Source organism: Leucoraja erinacea, chromosome 14 (genome assembly GCF_028641065.1).
Source record: "Leucoraja erinacea ecotype New England chromosome 14, Leri_hhj_1, whole genome shotgun sequence".
Taxonomy (NCBI): Eukaryota; Metazoa; Chordata; class Chondrichthyes; order Rajiformes; family Rajidae; genus Leucoraja; species Leucoraja erinaceus.
In genome coordinates, this window is record NC_073390.1 from 27894977 (window position 1) to 27918281 (window position 23305).

General features: G+C 42.9%; 1 protein-coding gene across 1 annotated transcript; it reads right to left on the reverse strand.

Annotated features, from left to right (window-relative positions):
* Window positions 1-1219: 1219 nt before the first annotated feature.
* On the reverse strand, window positions 1220-22559 carry d2hgdh (D-2-hydroxyglutarate dehydrogenase). The gene is made up of 10 exons (XM_055645930.1): window positions 22427-22559; window positions 21118-21499; window positions 18313-18370; window positions 14016-14155; window positions 13438-13631; window positions 12735-12903; window positions 11174-11317; window positions 6450-6592; window positions 3113-3278; window positions 1220-2845 (listed from the first exon to the last, which is right to left on the reverse strand). Exons 2-10 carry the CDS (start codon window positions 21491-21493, stop codon window positions 2583-2585), a joined length of 1653 nt encoding a protein of 550 aa, XP_055501905.1. The 5' UTR covers window positions 21494-21499; window positions 22427-22559; the 3' UTR covers window positions 1220-2582.
* Window positions 22560-23305: the final 746 nt, after the last annotated feature.

Genomic DNA, 23305 nt, shown 5'->3' on the forward strand with positions numbered 1-23305 from the left:
CAGAGTCCTGTTACGAAGCTGTTCAGGATAAACCGTGACAGGGATCCTTGGAACCTTCTCTAGACTCTCTGCAAAACCACACTCTGCTAAGAAGTGGGCAATGTCTCCTCTCCATAGTAGCCGTCCTGAAGGCAGCTTCCGCCCCGCTCACCATCAGCCAAGAAAGGTCTTTGTGCTTGTTGGTGAGTTATAGCGCTGAGGTATTTTGCCGGATATTTACCAAACAGGCATATCTTCCTCTCATTTTTCTCCATTCTGACATAATTGTTCTCTTCATGATTCCATTGTATGCTCTTCCATATCCAATTACTTCCCTTCTGATATCACTTTCCCAGGCAATTTGTTATTTTACCTCTTCCCTTCCAGAGACCCAAACAGTCCTTCCAGGTGAAGTATCAATTTACTTGCATATTTCCCAATTCAGTGCTCACAATGTGATCTCTTCTACTTTGGAGAAATAAAACGCAGTCCACAGGTTGATCCTGAGCTTCTAATTACCAGTTACTTTTATCCTCCAACCACTCCCACACAGAACTCTTTATCTTTAGCCACTAAAAATGGTCCAATGGTCCAAAGTGAGTACCTCAAGTACAAGAGGATTCAACTCAACTCATGTACAGTCTACACCCCTCAGTCTTTAATAAGCAAGGAAGCAATAGAGGGAATAGCAAATGGGAAACACCAATAGTTTAGTTTAGAGATACATCGTGGAAATAGGCCCTTTGTGCCACCGACTGCGCCAACCAGCAATCACCCATACGCTAGTTCTTTTCTACACACTAGGGACAATTTACAGAAGCCAATTAGCCTACAAACCTGCACATCTGGAATGAGGGAGGAAACCGAAGCATCCAGAGAAAACCCACACGGTCACAAGGAGAATGTACAAACTCCGTATAGATAGTACCTGTAGTCAGGATCTAGCTCAGGTCTCTGACGCTGTACGGCATCAACTCTACTGCGGCGCCACTGCACCGCCTCGATAGTAATATTGGACGCAAAGGTAAAAACAACAAATAAAATAGGTGTTGTGATGGCACTGGAAGTCACGGGGTTGAGAGTGGAAATTTGATGTTGAAGTTTTTCAGACGTAAATGAAAAGGTGTGATGATCAGAAAAAGGCAAGGTACTCAGAATAAAAAAATGTAAGCTATGGACTGATTATAACTGGTAAGACATTTGTTGATAAGATTCTTTATTCCACATAATATAAATATGATTAAACTCATGGAATATGATTAAAATTATGCATGATCAGTTCAACTTCTGTTTCTGTATTACTATAAAAATAAAGACACCATATATATTTGACTTACTCCTCAAGTAGACCTACTACTTGCATTGCTTTTTTATATCCTGAGGGCATTTGAAGTCACACAGCACAGAAACAGGCCCTTCAGCCCACCATATGCATGCTAACCATCTAGTTCCCACCGACACTAAACCCACATACCTGCATTTGGTCATCTAAATACCTTGCATATTATGAGGTTCTCTGCTACAATCACCCACCCTAAACAAGCAGCATGTTCCAGACTCCATCCCTCTGTTTTATTTGTTATTCATAGGTCATTAAAAGACTGGAGTGTGATAAATATTAATATTTCAGCTGCACTTCTGTCACACGTATGCAGCTTTTGTTTTCCTGCTGATTCACACCACCACAGCAAACAGAAGCCACAGAAATTATTTTTTTAATCTAATTCACTTTCTTCTTCACTCATTGGATAATTATATTTTTATCTTTAATAATCCCATCAGAATATAATGGCCTTGCTCTAAATGTACTGTCCCAAATTGCTGTTATGCTATTCCCCAATTCTCTGAAGACCTGGGTCTTCTATTTCAAATCTTATTTAGACTGATAGGATATCATTCACCTTCGGTGAGAATTGTAAATGAACCCGAGTAGTTTCCAAGTACCACACTGGCACACTACAGTTTAGCAATTCCTGATTGTCTCATCTTAGAAGCCATGAGATTTGAAAAAAAAATGTGCAGGGCACAGTGGAGAGCAATGAGTTGAGAAATCATGAGGCCAAGTCTAACCCCAAGCCTGTAAACTGGACTAATGCCTCATTGCACCATGTGTGGAGTGTTGCACTGATGTATGTTGCATTGAACCAAAACTAATGAGCTTTCTCCAAAAAAAAGAATGCACTGTTTTTAAAAAGTGATTTTTTTTTTACCCATTACCATGGCCAACATTTATCTGTCTCCAAAATACAAAGCAAATTATTGATATTTGTCCTTATAGTGTCTTGCTAAGTGGGAATTGACAGCCACATTTCCTGCATTTTAGACAAGGTTGTGAAATGCTTGGGACATTGTACGGTTGTGAAAGGCATTTGGGAACCAGGTTCTACTTTTGCTTAAATTGCAAATGCCACATTAGTAAAACAGAGGATGTCTATGTGAGCTTACTGCTGCAGCTTGTGTGAGCTGAGGGAGCTTTATTCTGTCTCTAACTGTGCTAGACACACTCTCATATTGAAAAGGGCACTGATTTTTACCATCTCGATGAGTTTAAAATAATAAAAATAAACACAATAGCATTTACAGGCAAGATACCTTGTGAAATTTCATTGAGTGGAGGACGGCAGAGTTTTATAGGGATTTAAAATTCCCTTTGGATCCAGAATCGCTTTCATCTGCTGCATTATCTGGACCGCCACCCTGGGCTTACTGAAATAAATTAAGTCTTTTTTCTTAAAGCCCAGGCCATGCTCAGCACTGATGCTTCCACAATACTTAGCAGTCCATTCATACAAGTAGGGCTCAATATTGTTCAACAGCTGCTGATCTTGTGCTTGAGATACAACATTTAGGTGCAAATTTCCATCACCTAGGAAGAAAAAGAAATATTGCAATGACAGTTTTAAATATTGGTGACACTACCCATTGCCTTTAAATGACCATACACAACCCTTCCCTTTAAATACACAGAATCATCTACCAACACCCTAGATAAAACACGTTGAGTTGCTATCTTCATTAGAGGCATGGAGCAAAAATTAAGTTGAAACAAATCTACAGTAAAGTAACATGCTGAAGCCTTGACTTTCCTTGACCCATTCCCATTCCAAATAAGCAGCACGTCAGTGAGTCTCACCCAGGTGCCCATAGCCAACAACACGCTTCGCCCTCTTCCCCAGCCTTCTCCTCATGTCAATGACGATATCATAGATTTTCTCCAGCGGTAACGAGATGTCGTATTTATATGTATAGCCATCGTGGACCAGTGCCTCGGCGACGCATTCTCGCAGAGCCCAGAGTGCCTAATGGGAAGAACAAACTCATTAACATTGCTTAGCATCTCAGGCTTCTTACCTCCTTAAAAACTACAATTACTGACTGATCTGTGTGTAATTTATTTGGTCAAGTATAACTGCAAGATCAATGTAATGTGCTTTGCAATGGCACAGATAGAGTGGACTGAATATATCTTATTCTACATAGAGCCGTGGAACAAGCACCACATTTACTGACCCACATATCTTACTGGCAGACTTAGTGACTTAGTTCCTATATCAATTATTTTTTATCACGTATAGTCTTTTCTTTGATTGGATAGCATGCAATGTTAGGCTTTTCACTGTACCTAAACTAAACTAAATGTAAATTAAACTAAACTCACTAGGTCTCCACTCTGCTCTGGACAGTTTTCCCAGTGCTTAAAAAAACTAAGTGGATCAGCATATATTATGAGCCTAAAACAGTGTTATCTAATATATAACTGCAAGGAACTGCAGATGCTGGTTTATACCCACAATGGAGTAACTCAGGGAGTCAGGCAGCATCTCTGAAGAACATGAATAGGCGACGTTTTGGGTCAGAAGAAGGTTTCCAACCCGAAACGCCACCTATCCATGTTCTCCAGAGATGTCAGTTTACTAGTTGAATGGAGCATTAATGGGACAGGCATTGAAAGCCGAAGTCTGATAGGGTGACACGAAGTATCTTATCATCAAGGAGCTTGAGATTTGGGAGTCCCACCCTTTTTTAATTTGAATTATTTTAATCCATGAACTACTTGTATCTCCTTCTTAAATGCCCACCTCCTGTAATCTAAGATAGACACAAAATGCTGGAATAACTTAGCGGGTCAGGCAGCATCTCTGGAGAAAAGGAATAGGTGACGTTTCGGGTCGAGACCCTCCATCAGACCCTTCATCAGAGTGATCTGAGTGATTTATCTTCGACTCTCAGTAAAATCTATCCTAATTTTGAACCTCTACCCCTACTTCGCTACATTCTAATTAATTTCATTCTTGAAACAGTATGAACACATTCCCTACATTCTGCTCACAACGAACTGAATTACTTTTCATTCCTTGACACCTGCCAACTTTTCCAACTGTGTATATTCTCTTGAAGTTCGATTTTCAAATACAAATTCCATATGCTGATCTATATTACTAAAAGTCTGATCTTGACCGCTTTTGGCCCACTGTGCTGCGATTTCCGAGAGAACGCCGCCACCTACGGCCGTCATTTTTGGCCACCTCGATCAGAGCCCACGTCTGCCTTCCTGGACCAGAGTATTTTTCCCATCGATGAAAAATCAGAGAGAAATTGTTAAAAAAATTCACCATTCTCTCTGCTGCCCCGGCTGGAGGGAGGGGGAGGGACTATAAAACCAGGAAGTGGTGTGCCTCAATCAGTCTCTGCAAAATGTCACTCTTGATGGAGGTCTCTCTGAACAACACTGAACACATGTCTACACAGCTGTGAGTACCCTTAATGTGGTTTGAAAATGAAAATATGGTTAGTTTGAAGTAAAAAAGCACTGCCTGCAAATTGTTGTTTGGGGGGGTTTGGGTTGAAGTAAAAAGGCACTCTCTCTCTCTCTCTCTCCCTCCTCTCTCTCCTCCCTCTCTCTCTCCCCTCCCCCCCCCCCCCCTCTCCCCTCCCCTCTCCCCTCCCCCCCCCCTCCCCCCCCCCTCTCTCCCCCCCTCCCCTCTCCCCCCCCCCCCCCCCCTCCCCCCCCTCTCCCCCCCCCCCCCCCTCCCCCCCTCTCCCCCCCCTCTTCCCCCCCCCCCCCCCCCCCTCCCCCCCCCCCTCCCCCCCCCCCCCCCCCCCCCCCCCTCTCCCCCCCCCCCTCTCCCCCCCCCCCCCCCCCCCCCCCCCCCCCCCCCTCTCCCCCCCCCCCCTCTTCCCCCCCCCTCCCCCTTCCCCTCCTCTCCCTCTCTCCTCTCCCCCCTCTCTCCCCCCCTCCTCCTCTCCCCCTCTCCCCCCCCCCCCCCCCCCCCCCTCCCCCCCCCCCCCCCCCCTCTCCTCCCCCCCACTCCTCCCCCCCCCCCCCCCTCTCTCTCCCCCCTCTTCCCCTCTCTCCCCTCTCTCCCCCCCCTTTTTCCTCCCCCTCCCCTCCCCTCCATCCCCTCCCCCACCGTCCCTCCCCTAAACCCCCCTGCCCTCGACACACCCCTACCCCCCTTCCCTCCACCCTCCCCCTCCCCCCTCCCCACCTCTCCCCCTCCCCTCACCTCGCCCCCCTCTCAGCACACCCCCTCTCCCCCCCTCTCTCCCTCCCTTCGTCCAGCACACGTCTCTCTCTCTCCCCCTCTCTCCTTCCTGCGACCCCCTCTTTCTCCTCTCTCTCTCTCTATCCTCCTTCTCTCCCCCACTCCCTCCATCCTTCACTCTCTCTCCCCCACCCCTTCCTTAGCCCTCTCTCCCTCCCTCTCTCCCCCCTCTCAGCACCCCCTCTCTCTCCCCCCTCACTCTCACCCTCTCTCTCTCCTCCCCTGCTCCCCCACCTTTCCCCCCTCACCCACCCTCCCTCTTCTCCTCCTCTCCACCCCCCCTCTCCCTCTTGCCCCTCTCTCTGTGTCTCTGTCTCTCTCTCTGTCTCTGCCCCTGCACTCTCTGCCCTCACTCTCTACCCCCCCCCCCCCCCCCCCCCTCTAAATGTAACTGCAAGTTGGGGGCTATGCGTCAGTAGATAGGGTGGTTATGGGGTAAAAGGAGCAAATTAATAATATTAATATAATATCAAGGGGGGTAATTAGCGTGAGTGCAGGGGGGGGGGGGGGGATAGTTAGTGTGTGTGACGCTGCATGCCGCCTCCCCCCCCACAACCGCACGTTGGGGGAACAGACCCAACGGGTCTGCACTTGGTCTAGTACAATATAAAATCTCTTTCAATACAGAATCACAGATTTTACATCCATGCCCATTAAATCATTCACCACTACTCAAAACTGCAAAAACAGAGATTAAGCACTGGCTAGATCAAGATGTCATGCCTATGGATTACATTATTAGGGTTGATTGAAAAGATATTTGAAATAACACATACAATAAAGCATTATAGTTCAAAACCTGGAGTAGTCTAATAATTATCAATGAAGTCAACCAAGTTATGCAGGACACCTAAATAAGTCTTTCCATTTTGATCCAATACATAATATTCTTCAGAGGAAAGATCAGGAGGAACTGTACTCTACCTTTATCTTATTTTCCTCAGTTGCTATTGTTCCATCAGTCACCAGACCAGAGCTCATGACCTTCTCCACGAAACAACTAAGCTTCTCCTGATCATGGTCACTGTTGGACCCCGATGTTTCTATCAAAACGTAGAACGGTGCCTCTGGAAGAGGGTGAATAGAACACAGTGAACATCAGTAACTTTGTCATATAATAAGAAGTAGGGATAAAGATAATATGTTCATATAAAATGAAATGAAGGGAGGGTGAATCAGGGGACGTGATTGGTAGAAACTCACTCTTGGGAGCTAACAAAAAGTGCACCAATAGAGCAACAACTATCCTTTTAAAACCCAGTTCTATTTAAGTCCATAGAACCAAATTTAACGAAGAAAGTGGCTGAAGGCAAAGATATGTGAACATTTTGTGTGGTTACATATTGTACAAAGCCATGGAGGTGTAAAGGTACCGAAAATGCATGAAACTATCTAATGCCAGACATGGTCTGAAAGAGTTATTCATAAACCTTCTGCATCACAGTTTTGTAAATACTGTTCCAATCAATCCAACCTGTAGCAAACCATTTCCTAATGTTTTATAGAACAAACAGCTGGGAGAGTAACAGTCTGCCCCTGGCTTATGAAGAGTGCTTAGGACTGCTCCCCACGGGAGAGTGGGATCTGCCTAGGGTCTACCATGGGTAGACCACTGGCCCATCTCCGGCATGCGTCTTTGACGTTTGCTCAAATACATACCAGGAAATCAGTAAGCAATTTGCAAAGGTCGGAATTTTAAGCCTAAAATGTTGCATCTCTTTCCTATACCTCAGGATATATTGCATTGCTGCTGCACATGTGCACATTTAGGGACAATACCAAGGATGAGGGCCAACCCCAGGGAAGAAAGAACGTAGGGAAAAATAATAATTTGAGAAAGTAACAGAGATGCCAAAATGAAAAAGGTTCTCTCTATAAAGATAAATAAATAGTCATTTCTGATTAGTGAGAAAGTCAGACAAATAATCAGTACATAAACACCCATAAACACAAATTTAAAGCTAATTGTTATATTGCTGCCAGGTTACTGTAAAGCTTCAGGGCCAGAGTACAATGTATACGCTTGCTAAAAGACAAATATAAACATACCAAAGAATAAAATGTACAGTACAGAAACAGCCCATTCAGTCCAATGCATCTGTGCCGGCATTTATGCTTCAGCATGGACTCCTCCACTTCTATTCACCTTAACTCTTCAGTATAACCTTAGATTCTTCTTTTCCTTTGTGTCTTTTTAAAGCTTCTCATCAAACGTATCTATGTTGTCTCAACAACCTCTTATGGAAGTAAGTAATACACTCTATAGGTAAATATATATAAGTGATTTATTTGTAACCATCTTATATTCATTGCTCTTATAAGTGGAACCATCAATCAAATCCTTTGGTGATTTTAAAGACATTCAACAGGTCGCAATTCAAACTTTCCTTTTCTAAGAAACAAGCTTGTTCAATATATGGACACACAAGGGACTGCAGATGCTGGTTTATTAAAAAACCTCCTCACTCACATCCATTCTGGGACCCCAGCAATCCTTCCAGGTGAGATAGACGTTCACGTGCACCTCACTTAACCTCATCTACTGCAGTGACCTCCTTCACAAGCGTAGACTACGCGACCGTTTCACCAAACATTTGCACGCGGTCTGCAAGGTCTGCTGGATCTAACCATTTTAACTCCCCTTCCCATTCCCATAATGACCTTCCTCTCCTGGGCCTCATCCATCTCCAGAGTGAGGCTACACATAAACTGGGGAAACATCACCTCATATTCCGTTTAGGTAGCTTACAAGCTAATGGTATGAACATTGAAGTCTTCAATTTTAGGTAACTATCCTAAAAACAATCCCACCTGTCCTCTCCCACCCCCTATTTCCCCTCTCATTCCAGTGCTGCACCTGGATTTGCACCCTTTCTCCCCTCATGCACCTATAGTCCTTCGTTTGGCTCCGCAATTCGTACGTCTTCTATCTTTCTCGCACAGTTTTTGTCTTTTTTATCTCTTTGTCAAGAACCTTTACAAGGGATCCAGTTGCTGCATCAAGGTTGATTCAGGAAACACATCATTCGTCGTGACATTGTCACGGGGTAAGACAAGGTTACCTTGAGGAAGATCCTGAAGACTAGCTACAGAGACCACATCACAAACGAGGAGATCTACCGTGAAACTGCAACAAAGCCTCTCAGCCAGGACATAGAGGTACGCAGGATGAAATTTGCAGGACATGTACTCAGAATGTCACCAGAACGTGTACCTAAGATAGCAATGTCATGGCAACCTGAAGGAAGAAGGAAAAGAGGCCGACCAAAACTCACATGGAGGCGAACATTCCAGAAGAATTTGGAAGCCTGGGACGCAAGCCTAGCGAGGGTGGAAGACATCGCACATAATCGAACAGAATGGCGAAAGCTTGCCGCCCAATGCACTCAACAGTGTGGGAAGAAGTCTAAGTCTTTGTGCAAGCATCTGCCAATCAACTACCCTCCCTCCTCCACCTGTATCTACCTATAATTTGCATGGCTTTGACTTGCCCCAACTTCTCTTCCAGCTTTCCCCCTCCCCAACCACAATCAGCCTGAAGTAGCCCGACCCAAAACATCCCCTATCCATGTTCTCCAGAGATGCTGCCTGAACCGCTGTGTTCCTCAACCACTTTCTTTCTTTTCTTGTTCAATATTTGACGTTGGACAGAACCTCTCGCTATGCACACTATTATGGCATCATCGTTGTCAATTTTTATTGCATTTTCCCCAAATGCCTCAATCCTTTGTACGATTACGAGGAGAAAGCACCGTGCATGGTATTTTAAGTGTGATCTGACTGAGGTTCTGTATAAGTTCTGTATAATAACTGCTCCACTTTTCAATTTTATCTCTTGAGGTATGAATGTCAACACCCATTTGATTTTACCGGTGGTCTACTTGAGCTGCTTTTAATGATTTGCGATTCTGTACCCGATGATCCTATAATCCTTTGCCCCATCACAACACATTATTTGAGTGTGTGACCCTTTATTCTTTTTGCCCAAAACCATCACTTTTCACTTGGCATTCATTTGACAGCCAGACATCATTAAATAGGTTTATTCATGATTTCTGGTCTCTGGCATTTTCCTCACAATTAACTGCAACACAATTTGGTGCCATCGCAAATTTTGCACTTGTATTTCTAATTCCAGAATGGATTTTGTTTTGAGATAATGAACCTTGCAGAACTCCACCTAATATTTACCAATCTGCTCTTTCTTTGTCTTGTGATTTATTACCACTCCCTTGAATCCACATTTTCTAACCTTAGTCACACATCTGTGAGGATTTGATTGAAGGCTTTACAAGTATTCCACATCTGCTACATTAATCTTATTTATGCTTTCTGTTTTCAGAGAGGTTGGTCAAGTATGAATACACACTAATTGTTTTTATTATATTAAAATTTTTGTGTAAGGATTGCATTATCTGAAAAAGGGTATCGACACAAAACATCGCCTATCCATGTTCTCCAGAGGTGCTGCCTGACATGCTGAGTTACTCTAGCGCTTTGTGTCCCTTTATTGCATTGACTTTGCTGGCATCAATATTAAGCTAAAATTGTATCTGAACTTGTTCCATCTTCCATTTTAAATATATGAAACGCATTAGCTGCCCTGCCCTTGGCATTATTCCATTTTCAATGATCTTTTTAAAATGTTTTTTTTGGTAATAGTATTTCTGTTATCACTTCCATATCTAAAATCCATTAACACCGTGCACTTCATCCTTTCTACGTTGATCAGTTTATCAATTGTCCCCATCCTTTCTATACAATTTGAGTTCCTTTTTCTAACTTTGTCCCCACTTTTAGTCCTTCTGGAAAATACTGAGGTAAAATAATGATTCACAGTATTGCTGCCATTTCACTGCACATTTCCTTTTGCTATAGGCCATTTCAGACCAACAAGTCTATGCTGGCTCACAGAACAATTTCAGTCTACAAATAATATGTTCTGTAACCTATTCTCCCCACATTCCCAGATTCTTCCACTCATTTACACACTCGGTGCAATTTACAGAGGCCAATTAACCTACCAACCTGCATGTCTTTGGGATGTGGGAGAGAATTGGCAATCCACAAGGCCATAGGAAATGTGCAAACTTCAAACAGACAGAGTCAGACATCAGGATTGAACCCAAATCTCTGGAGCTGCAAGACTCCAACTCCACTGGTTGCATCACTGTGCTGTCCACTTAGAGGCCCTGTCCACATTTTTCTTCACTTATTTACGATTCCATGCGTCATTATTATATTCCTTGATAATTGCATTGCAGTTTCACCTTGCTTTAATTGGTTTGGTTTAGCTTCTAGGAATTCACTTCTTTCTTTCAGTGCTATCTATGTATGTAGTGCATGTCTTCTTCTTTATGTCGAATTTGCTCCAAATGTTTGCTCCAAGATTTGTCCAAAGGAAACAAATATCCACATTGGGTTGAGGTCACTATTGTCATGGTGCCATTTAAATGGAAGGAAGTATGAAGTATAATCAGCTGTGATCTAATCAAATGGAAAAGCACATTTAGGGTATCTCCTTTTCTGATGAAAGCCAACTACCATAATAATAGTTATGGCTGTAGGAATAGTTGATTTCATGAACCCAGGTATCCTACTCGGAAACCTGTAATTAATCTTCTATAATCTTTCTTTTCCCATCTTACCTCGTAACGGGTTTGTTAGTTTCAGATGTTCAGAGACAACCTCTCTGCACCCATAGTCCATGAACTCAAACGCAGAGAGAATTTCACCCAACATGCCTTTGGATTCCTTGAATATGTCCAAGAGTTTGTCAAAACCATCACAACCTTGAAACATAGATCAGATTGATATAGTTTATATAGTGTAGATAAATTAATGAATGATATTCTTAATATAGAGGAAATACAGCAGAGAATATATATTCCATGAAAGTGTAGTATATATTTTACAATCATAGTATGCTTATTATGCACATATCACATGCTTATTGTACAGGTCTTCAGTACTTTATACTAAATACTTAAAAAAATATTGGAGACAGACTTCATTCGACAATCACTGCAGTTCAGGTGGTGGTGATTCTCCCACTGTGCTGTTAGAAATGAAGTTCCAGGGACATGAGCCAAAAACATTGAAGAATGTGCAAGATATTGCAGAGCCAGGAAATTATGTCACTTACATGGCGTTTTAAGGCAGTTGCTTTTCCATGTGACCACTGTACTGGTCTTCGTAGATAGGGGCACAGGTTTGAATGGTGATGCCACAAAAAGCCTCTACGCATCTTGTATGTTGTAGCCGTAGCGTACTAATGATGGATGAAGTGAATACCTAAGGTGTGGATGGAGTGCCAATCAAGCTGACTGCTTTGTTCTGAGTAATACTGAGCTTGAAATTATACTGGACTTCACCCATCAACGATGATACAGATAGTTCCATCATTTCAGTGCAAGGCCATAAAGACAAAGATCAGAATGTGATTTCATAATGAACATTTCTTCCTGTCAATATTTGTTTGTTTTTTTCTCTTTCTTCCTAATACGGTCCAGCCTATTGGGCATGTCCCACAGCCTTACTACTAGAAACACGCAACACAAGCAGTGAAGTACAACAGGCTTCCAACTGCCTCACTGTCATTTCATCCTAGAGATATTCCTGTCTGTAAAGGATTACAGTATAATCACCAACATTGCATTTAGTTTTTTGTATAATTCTGTGGATATATTTTACAGGGCTGGAATACATGGATAGAGTAGACAGTCAGAACCTTTTTGCCAGGGTTGAAATGTCAAAGACGAGAGGGCATAGCTTTAAGGTCAGAAGGGGAAAATTGAAAGGAGATGGGTGAACAAGTTTGTTACACAGAGAGTAACAAATAAATTGTATTGTGTTGGTGGGTGCCTGGAATGCACTGCCAGGGTTGGTGGTGAAAACAGATAAGATAGTGGCGTTTAAGAGGCTTTTAAATAGGCACACCAATATGCTGGAAATGGAGGGATATGGATCATGTACAGGTAGAGGAGATTAGTTTAATAGCATCATATTCGGCACAGACATTATGGGCTGGAGAACCTGTTCTTGCGCTGTACTGTTTTATGTTCTATACACTCGCAAGCCAGGTCCATACACGGAAAACATTGTAACTCTTGGAAATTATCATGCTGTTGGAGACCATCTCAGCATAGCCACCAATCATAATAAATTCCCAAACATTCTTGGTAAATATTATTATGTTCTTGCCTTTACCTAAAAACACTACATTGACAGAGGCTGGCTTCCTTGGACACAGAATGGACACAGCTGTGATTATCCCAAGTGTGCCTTCAGATCCAATAAAAAGCTGTTTGAGATCATAGCCTGTGTTGTCTTTGCGAAGTGATGTTAGACAGTTCAAGACAGTTCCATCTGCGAGTACCTATGAGCAGAAACAAAGTGTGAAGGAATGGTGTATAACAGTTCACAAACTACAAGACCAATAGATTTCTCACAGGAAATGCTAAAGAACTGTAATATTCTTGATGAGTAACGATGAAAAGTAATAGATTGTCATACTGCTACTAATGTTGTTACATCCTTCCTTAAATAAGAGTACCAAAAGTGTACATCGTTATGTGTACTTACTAAGCTACAGGGCTTACCGATGCCCAATAGAACTCAATTATAAGGTCATTATAAACTCACTCAAATTTTCCAGAAATAAACAATAACATTGTGTTAGCTTTCCTGAGCACGTACATAACAGCCATCTGACAATCATGCAGTTAGATGCCTAGATTCCTCTATACAATGAAGCTCTGCAATCTCTCACTATCTAGATAATGTACCTCAAAGGGGAAAGTAGCGCGGGGAAGGGATCTGAAAATTAATCATTCATTTTTATGGAACTATATAATCTTTCTTAAAGAGGCCAGTTTGTTTCTCATAGACATCAATTAGCCTGGTTTCTTACCACTTCCAGTCCAAGCACTGTTCCTCGCAGAGATCCATACCTCAACAGTCTTAATCCACCAGCATTGGTAGCCACATTCCCACCAATGTGACAGCTACCTTTAGATCCCAAGTCAAGGGGCATAATAAAATCTTGTTCAGCAAGGTAATTGTTCAAATTTTCCAAAATGCAGCCTGCTTGGCATATAAGTGCTCCTGAAAAAAACAGATTTACACGAACAGTAAAATGTACCCTAATTATGATTGTTCTCCCATCACCGATGAGCTGGATATGCAGTGTGAACTGTCTATAATGCACGGCAGCAACTTGCCACATTATCTTTGATATTTTCCCAACCCCAAACACTATCTGAGGAGAACAAAGGGAGCAGGCATGCCCGAATACCATCGCTTGCAATTTTCCCTCCAAATCATGCAACTCTCTAAGTTGGATAACTTTACAATCATTGCATCTATACTAGAACTCCCTGCATTCCAGAATAACAATCAATTGATCGTGGTCTACATCTTGGGAGATTGATTGTTGTTGAGATGTCAATACTTTTATTTAGAATGGTGAGTAAAGAAAGTTGCTCTCACCTGTGTTCTTGTTGAAACTGATGATGTTATTCATTTGAGCTGTTGAGACAATGATCTCATCAAACACTGGCACACTGCCCCCCACTAATCCCGTGTTGCCACCTTGAGGGTTCACAGCTAGGTTCCGATTATAACAATACCTGAAGAAAGAAAACAGCCTATTATCAGTGCCACCATAATTCTAACAAATGCTGAATACATTGGGAACATCGTGCCAAACTAACCACACATTAAAACCAATACACATCAGAATTATACTAAAGTAATCATAAATAGAGTCATAACACAAATTGAAATAGAGTCGTAAACACAAATTGCAATTGGGATCAAATTCCTTTTCATACTTTAATAATGGGTTTGTGGGGAGAATGACATGAGATTAAGTGCAGGATTAATGCAAATGGGTGCTTGATAATCCGTGTGGAGTAAGAGAGTCGGTGGGCCCGCTTCTGAGCTGCAAAGTTTGATCAATGGCGTAATGGTGGAATGAAAAATAACAGAAGAGTGAAAACATAATCGGAAATGGAAAACAAATCAAAAGGTACATGTGACTACCTGTTTAGATGTTATTACTGTGGTTGCTAACAAAGTCTGGTGGATTTCCAGGCACTCCTATGTTGCATTTCACATTACACATGAAAATTTATTTTGGTGCAATTGGGAACCACCATGAAAGAAGCAAATTAATCTATCCGTAAGTCATTTCACAAAAGACCCCTTACAGTGAGAATTCTGCTACACACACATAAACAGTTTTACAGTAATCGTCATACAACAAGCCTTTTGGCCCACCATATCCATGTTAACTTTCAAGCACCCATCATATGTATAAATTCATTTGCCGGATAAATGACTCTAAAAATGAAATTATTGTGGCCTTGTCAAACATAAGGGTTAGCACTACACGCTACGAATCCCAGCTGTGGAGACACTGGTATCGTTGTCTCGTTGTAGGACATTGGTCATTCTTTTAATCTGGATTTTTAATTCATGTATTGTGTTTTTTTTTATATATATAATTTATGATGCTTTTATAAGTGATATACTAAGATTTTATATGTACTTTATGATATTTTTTAATATGCAATGTATTTTAATGTAATGTTGCCCCTTGTCTGGACCTCGAGTCCGTAATAAAATGTATTATTATTATTATTATTATTATTTACTAATCCCATTGGCCAGCACTTGGTCTATAGCCTTCTATCGCTTGACAATAAGCCAGTTCGGTATTCCGAAAAACGCAAGGAATCATGGGATTTCTTAAAGGTTAAACGCTATAAATAAAAATCGAACGAAGCGCTGTAGATACAGTGAGTATAGTTGTGTCCGATTTTTTGCCTTTTTCAAGTTTGTATTTGTCAGGGGGCAGATACAAGTTGGAGACCGGGAGGGGGGGGAGAGACTGGAACGGCTTTCAGCAGCTGCACGGACACTGATCCACAGCCAGGATCGAACCCATCTACACACTTCCGCAGGCGCTGCCGAACCGCCACTGGACCGTCCCCAGTCGTCGTCTCCCCACCCCACCCCCCCCCCCCCCCCCCCACTCCACTCGAGTGTCCCATCCCCGTCGGACACCTGCCCCCAGGCCCAGCGCGGGGAAGCACCAACCCCAGCTCACCTCCGCCTCTCACGCCGGGCCAACCGTCAGCCCGGACCAACAACACCAGTGGCCCCAGGCCCACATGGTGGCTCCAGAAGAACCCGCTCCCCGATGGGCCGCTACAGCGACATGTGCCAGTTCGCCCACGGCCTGGCTGAGCTGCGCCTCCTCAGCCGCCACCCCTAGTACAAGACGGACCTGATACGCACCTTGCACACCACCAGCTTCTGCCCCTTCTCTGATCTTGCGGCTGGGCAAGGGAGGGGGAAGAGGTTACTGCTGCTGCCAGCACCACCAGCAGCTCCAGCGGGCGCCCGGCCTGCCCATGCCGGCAGGGGCCCGTCCGCAGACTCTCTCTCCGACCAGGACGACTCCAGCAGCAGCGGCTCCGAGTCCCCCGTCTTCAAGCAGGGCCGGCAGCTTCCCATTTTCAGCAGGATCTCAGTGTCAGTCTGAGGGGAGGGGGGAGGAGGTTGAGGGCTGGCGGCCAACCTGGCGGTCTGAGGGGAGGGGAGGGAATATCGAACTCGCTTATTCAAGTGCTCATCTAGATAGTACTTCCACTCGTATTTCAATCACCGTCTGGGTGAAAACAATTCTTTCTCAAATCCTCAAATTAAATCTATGGCCTCTAGGTTTAAACACCACCGATATCTATACCAACTATGCCCCTCAGAAGTTTGTATAGTCTGTCAGATCCCCCTCACCCTCCTCCAGTTCAAGGAAAGCAACACAGTCCATCCAGACTCTCCTCAAAACTGAAACATTCCATCTGATGCAACATTCTGTTGAATTTCCTCTGCCTTAGGTTTTTTTTAAATAATTTGTGTCAGATCACAAACATGGTAAATAGGAAAAAGCTATTGTGCTTGACAAAAGCGCTTAGGTAAATGGTGATCCAGTTGTAAGTAATCTTTTCATACTTAATAACCATGAGAGCAAAAACTGGGAGGGATGGTGTAATGGTCAACATGGAAATTATGTAATGCGCAATTTCCTCTCTCCAGTTGCATCGCTTGGGAATAGTTCTCAAGATGCTCAAACCATTAACAGGCAAGCTACACGGTCTATGATTTCAAATGTACATTCCCAGATTTTTTATAGCAAAGCGTGAGTGGGACTCCTGGCTCTTAGTGATAAAGACTGCTCTTAATTCTGCTCCTTTTAAGGAGGTAGTGAATGTTGACATTCAGAGTGGTGCTGTATTCAAGCAAGCATAGAAATTGCAGCCAGTGACTGCAACCTTTTAGGAAGTGGGTTTAGCATGAAAGTGTTTCTGCCACAGGATGTCTTTTACCAAGGATGTTAACTATTTGGTTGAATACTGGAGGTGGTTCCCTAAACACCTGCTGGATTGCAAAGCTTCTCGAGCCACAGAACTACTCGATCAGTTCCAAATTAAAAGCATGCTTTTTATTTTGCAAGCTTAAGCTCCAACTCTCTCACTGAACCAGTTGCAGCCCAGGAAAGTGAAGCAAACCAAAGTTTGCCAGTTTATATTCAAACTAAACTTCAATCTGGAGAAGGCTTGAATGTGCACTTGAAACCTATGATCCAAAACATTTAATATACTTAAGTAGCCTAGATCACCTTTGAGTTGATTTTCCATTCAATGTTTGCAAAGAACCTGGGAACAATGGGGCTCCTAGACAATGCGTTGCAATTGCTCAGAACAATTTTCATGGAATGATTTGTTTTGGGTTAAAGCACAATGATTGATCCTCTACTTAAGGAGCAAACTTCTCAAACCTTGAGGATTACAGTTTAATCTTTAACTGTTTTGCACAGGTTGAAGATCAAATGCTAATGATTAAACTGCTATCCCTATCTGCTAAAACATACAAAGGTAATAGCACCAGAGTTCTGTAATGGGCAATGCGCTCAAGAGCTAGAATTAACCAAACATTTTTAATGTTGGTGCCGGTGCCCTTCCCAGTGAAAAGGTGAAATATGTATTCACCCAGATTCTGGTCATTAATGACCAGAAACAAACAGTATTAGAGTCAAATGTTGTTATATCAACCACCATCTCTTTCAGCTCCATATATCCACCAACTTCTGAGTGAAAACATTGCCCTTCAGAAAACATTGTTAACTCTTGCCCCTATTACCTTAAAGCTCTGTCCTCTGGTTCTTGATACCCCTTTCCTGGGTAAAAGCATCTCTGCTTCCACCCTGTCTATTCCCCCCATGATCTTATACACCTCTATAGAATCACCCTTCCCTGTAGCTCAGTCCCTCGGGTCATGGCAACATCCTTGGAAATCTTCTCTGCACCCTTTCCAGCTCTAATCGCATGAGTAAAGAAGGTTAAGAGGAGACGTGCAATGTATATCATTAGGAGCAGATTTAAAAAAATATAGGGTATGTTTAAAGAATGCTTTTTTTCATAATCTTAAATATGAGCATCCATACTTTAAACAATGTTTTACTTATATCTATGTATATTTTAAATTAATTATCATCTATATATTTTAATATATTTTAAAATTTTATTATTTTGGTACTTAATTTAATACTAATTCGAATGGGTACATGTTGTTCTTTAAATTTAGTTGTGTTTACAGAAACTGAAAGTTGAGAAAACCTTTGATAACTAAAAATTAACAAGATACGAAAAACACTTTCAAACTAAACAAAAATTTAAACACACCAAATATTACATGAAAACGAGACTTAACGATGTAGTACCTGAGGATCTGGGAGATCTCTTCTGTTGTCTGAGGCCGCAGTAATGTCTGGCTACGGCCTGCAGTAAAAAAAACCAATAAACAATCATAATTACAGGTAATAAGTAGAATAAACCAAATCACAATATTCAAAATTTGTAATCAGCATTTTTTGTAATCTCCATATTATAAATTATTACCATTTAATATTAACAAGGTGGAACAGCGGTGTAGCTGGTAGAGCTGCTGTCTCACAATGCCAGAGACCTGGGTTTGATCCTGACCTCGAGTGTGAACTGTGTGGATTTTACATATTCTCCCTGTGACCGGGTAGGTTTCTTCAGGGTGTTCCAGCTTCCTCCCACATCCCATATGCGCATTTGGAGGTTACTTGCCCTCTTTAAATTGCCCCTAATATGTAGGAAGTGGATGTGAAAGTGGGATAACATATAACAAATGAGAACAGGTGAGAGTGGACTCAGTGGGCCAAAGGGTCAGTTTTCATGTTGTATCTCTAAACCCAACTTATAGAAACGTACAAAAGTCTTAAGGGGTTGGACAGGCTAGATGCAGGAAGATTGTTCCCGATGTTGGGGAAGTCCAGAACAAGAGGTCACAGTTTAAGGATAAGAGGGAAATCTTATAGGACCGAGATGAGAAAAACATTTTTCACACAGAGAGTGGTGAATCTCTGGAATTCTCTGCCACAGAAGGTAGTTGAGGCCAGTTCATTGGCTGTATTTAAGAGGGAGTTAGATGTGGCCCTTGCGACTAAAGGTATCAGGGGGTATGGAGGGAAGGCAGGTACAGGATATTGAGTTGGATGATCAGCCATGATCATATTGAATGGCGGTGCAGGCTCGAAGGGCCGAATGGCCTACTCTTGCACCTATTTTCTATGTTTCTAAAACAAAAACATTAAGAGTCAAGGGTCAAGAGAGTTTTATTGTCATATGTCCCAGATAGAATAACAAAATTCTTACTTGCTGCAGCACAACAGAACACTTAGTACACTTTAAATAGTACTTAAATAATATGATAAACGAGAGAGAAAAAAATTCAGTGTGTATATATACTCATATTCACATATGTTTTTATATAACATACATATATATATATACACATATACTCAAAAAAACAACAATAACAGTGCAATACTAAAAATAATAATAATAATAATAATAATAGTCTATTGGAGTTCAGAGCTTATGAGGTTGTTTAAGTGAAGTCAATGAAACTGTAGATGCTGGAAATCTAAAACAAAAACAGAAAATGCTGGAAATACTCAGCAGGTCAGGCCACATCTGTGGGAAGAGGACCAGTATCAATCAAGGATCATACTTTGCTCTATGATCTTTGGTATCAATGTTTCAAGTAGGACATTCGGACAAAGGATCTTTCATCTGAAATGTTGTCTATTTCTCTTCCCACAAATGCAACCTAACCCGAGTATTTCCAGCATTTCCCGTTTAATATTAGTTAGGAAACATAGCCCCCGCCGATACAATGTTCAGACAATTTCATTCTTACAGGATTTATCTAACCAGATCACCAACATATATAACCAATTATCAATGGTTAATACACAGGAATAATAATTAAAATTAATTATTCCAGAATGTAACTCCATTCATAAGATCATGTGATAGGATAGGAGCAGAATTAGTCCATTCGGCCCATCAAGTCTACTCCACCATTCAATCATGGCTGATCTATCTCTCCCTCCTTACCCCATTCTACTGCCTTCTTCCCAAAACCTGACACCCTCCTCATTGTCTAGTATGTAAACTACTTATAAGATCTCTCTCTGCCTGTAACCTGCTCACAGATATCAAATATTCTACATATAAATCCCATGAGCACTCACAACTGTAATTCACTCCCTAGTATGTGATACTCTGTATGAACCTTGCTTCAATTCCTCAGTTAGATCGCTGCTCACAAATCAAACTGAAAACAGTGAATCGTCAATGACCACTGGGGCCATTGTGCATTCACATTTCATTGTGGAAGTCTAGGTACTGCTGTCACCCATTCCTGCTCACTTTGCTCATTTGTGACTTTTCCCGGTGTAAACCTAAGGAATGATTGAAGACTTCAGCTATTTATGAAATATTCATGGCAAAAAATATACTGAAAATATGCTTTGTTGCACCGTGTAAATTAACTTTTAATGGTAACCGGCACATATTAAACATCTGATGTTTATATACTCATACTCAAACTGGATCAACTAATCCAGTTTCATTAATGGATTATCAAATTCTTCAATTATTCCAAAATTATGAGCTATTGTTCATAACAGTTCAGCAACACCCTTAATTTAAAGTGTAGCTTTCTTAAACTTTAAAATGTTTACAAAGCAAATGAAAAATGGTACCTTTTATTTTCTGGTTTGCTGCCTGTGATCGGTCATTAATGGAGCTTACTGTTAGCCACTTGATATCATTATCACTGATATTGGAGATCTACTTGAGTTGAAATTGCATGCCAGGAGAAAAACAGACCCGGAGTTTCAATGTGCTTGCTGTTTTCCTATTCCTTTTTTTGTTTCAAGCCTTTATTATTCTTTCTGCACAGCTTTCTTCACAATGCATGAGAACAGCTCAAGGCAAGTCTTCCTCTTTTATTAGAGAATTCCTAATCTTCATGACCTATCCATGCCCTCAAATTTAAATATAGGACAAATTAAAAGATTTAAAATAAAAATAACAAAGGTCTTCAACCTGAAAAGTTAGCTTTAATTGGTGGGTATTGCCAACATTTTCTATTTTAAATTAACTTAAATGATTATCCCATTTAAACCTTGCAGTAAATGCAATCCCACCTCGTAACGTCCGCATCCAGTCTACGTTGCTGGCTTCCAACACATCAGGATCGGTTACCACACGGCCTGGCAGCAGATGTTCAAAGAACTTCAAGTCTTCTTTCGTGATAGATGCAAAGGCTAAACGCTGGACAGCGTACTGCATACTTGTGAACTCCACCTCACGGTTTCTGCAAGTGGCAGCCACGTGAAATGGCCTCCTCCATACTTGCAGCTGGTGATAGTAGCACTTGTAGGGTACGGGTGGCAAAGAGTGATAGGTTTGCACGTACGGTTGTAATTGTCTGTACATAGATGAGCAGCGGGGCAACCCTCGTTCGAAAAGAGCTCTGTGGCAATGCATTGTACAGTGCAGCAGGACTTCTGAGCAGCCCATGTGAACCTAAGGCCAAAATAGAATAACACAATTCAGAACTTAATGGCCAAATATTAATAATCAACAACATACTACCTATCGGATGGTGAGTTAGCCACAGGGATGTAAGGATAATGATGGCATCCTGTTGAGGTGGGGTGCAGGGGCAGAGGGAAATCCATCCAACCCAGAGATGGAGTGGGTGGACATATCAAACCCAGGGACGGGGCAGGGGTCGTAGAGGGGTGGGAGAACCCTGAAACCAGGGACGGGGGGGGAGAGCCATGGATCCCAGAGACAGTGTGGAGGGGGGTCCATCAAACCCAGGGTGTGGGGAGAGATGCATCAAACCAAGGGACAGGAGGGAAGGAGGGCTATGGATCCTGGAGCAAGATGGAAGGACGACAGGGGGACAGAGAGGGAGAGCCATGGGTCCCAGGGACAGGGTGGAGGAAGAGCATGGGTCCCAGGGACAGTGTGGAGGGGGGTCCATCAAACCCAAGGACAAGTGGGAGGAAACGCCATGGACCCTGGAGCCAGATGGGGGGGGGGGCGACATCCATCAAACCCAGGGACAGGGTGAGGGTCAGACTTTGAGATCGCAATGACGGGTCGGATGGAGCCTCAGCCGGGAGCACTGCGAGGGTTTAAGCCGCGAACATCCGGATGGCGAAGATAGACACAAAAAGCTGGAGTCAGGCAGCGTCTCTGGAGAGAATGAATGGGTGACGTTTCGTGTCGAGACCCTGGGCGGGGACATGGCCTGGGACCTTGGGCGGGGGAGGACCAGCCCCGGGGCCGGGCAGGGGAGCGGCCCAGGTGGGTGTCCGCTGACCGGACCCACACACGGATCAGGGCCTCCCCCTGTTGCATGGAGCGGGACCCAGAGATCGGATCGGGCCGGGACAGTTCCCCCGACTGCAGCCCGGACCTGGGCCGAGACCGCGGCAGCACCTGTGAGCAGCTGGCGGGCGGACTCCCCCAGTCGGTGGCGCTGCCGCGGTCTCAACTCCGCGGCCTGGGCCCGAGTGAGAGGGAGGGACTGTAGGAGAGAGGACGGAGAGGAAGGGAATGTCGTTGCAATTTAACATCTAGGCAAATGGGGCGGGAAGTCTATCTAACTTGACAGAGTTTATCGATACAGTAATGACATATAGTAATAAAGGGTCAAAATGAGGGCTATTTGGTATGTGTGGACATCCAGAAGGCACTTGCCATCAAGACTGACGGGCATGGGTAAAGGGGCAATGGCAGAATGAGGAGATATTCGGCAAAGTACAGGATACAGAGATTAGAAGCAAAGATCCTATAGGATCTTTGATTAGAAGTGTGTAAGGTTACGTTGCTAACTGAAAAAAAGTAGACAACAATGCAGCTCTCGAGGAATCAACAATCACAGAGAGAACTAATCACAGTGTCTCATTGATTTGGACCTCCAGTAGTTTCATACTTATGATTATTTTGGATTCATAAACTTAATGAGTTTGCAATTGGTGGCAAACTAGTACTTTAGAATTCTAAAAAGCAATTCAGAATTTATTGGGACAGAGGTGGCGTTGCTGCCTTCCAGTGCCACACCTGTGTCCAATCCTGACAACAGGTGCTGTCTGTACGGAGTATATACCAAAGATTATACGTTCTCTCTGTGACCGCGTGGGTTTTCTCTGGGAGCTCCGGTTTTCTCTGGGAGCTCCGGTTTTCTCTGGGAGCTCCGGTTTCCTCCCACACTCCTGTACAAGAGGTTTGTAGGTTAATTGGCTTTGGTAAAATTCTAATTTGTCCCTAGTGTGCAGGATAGTGCTAGTGCTAGTGCACAGGGTGGTCGCTGGTTGG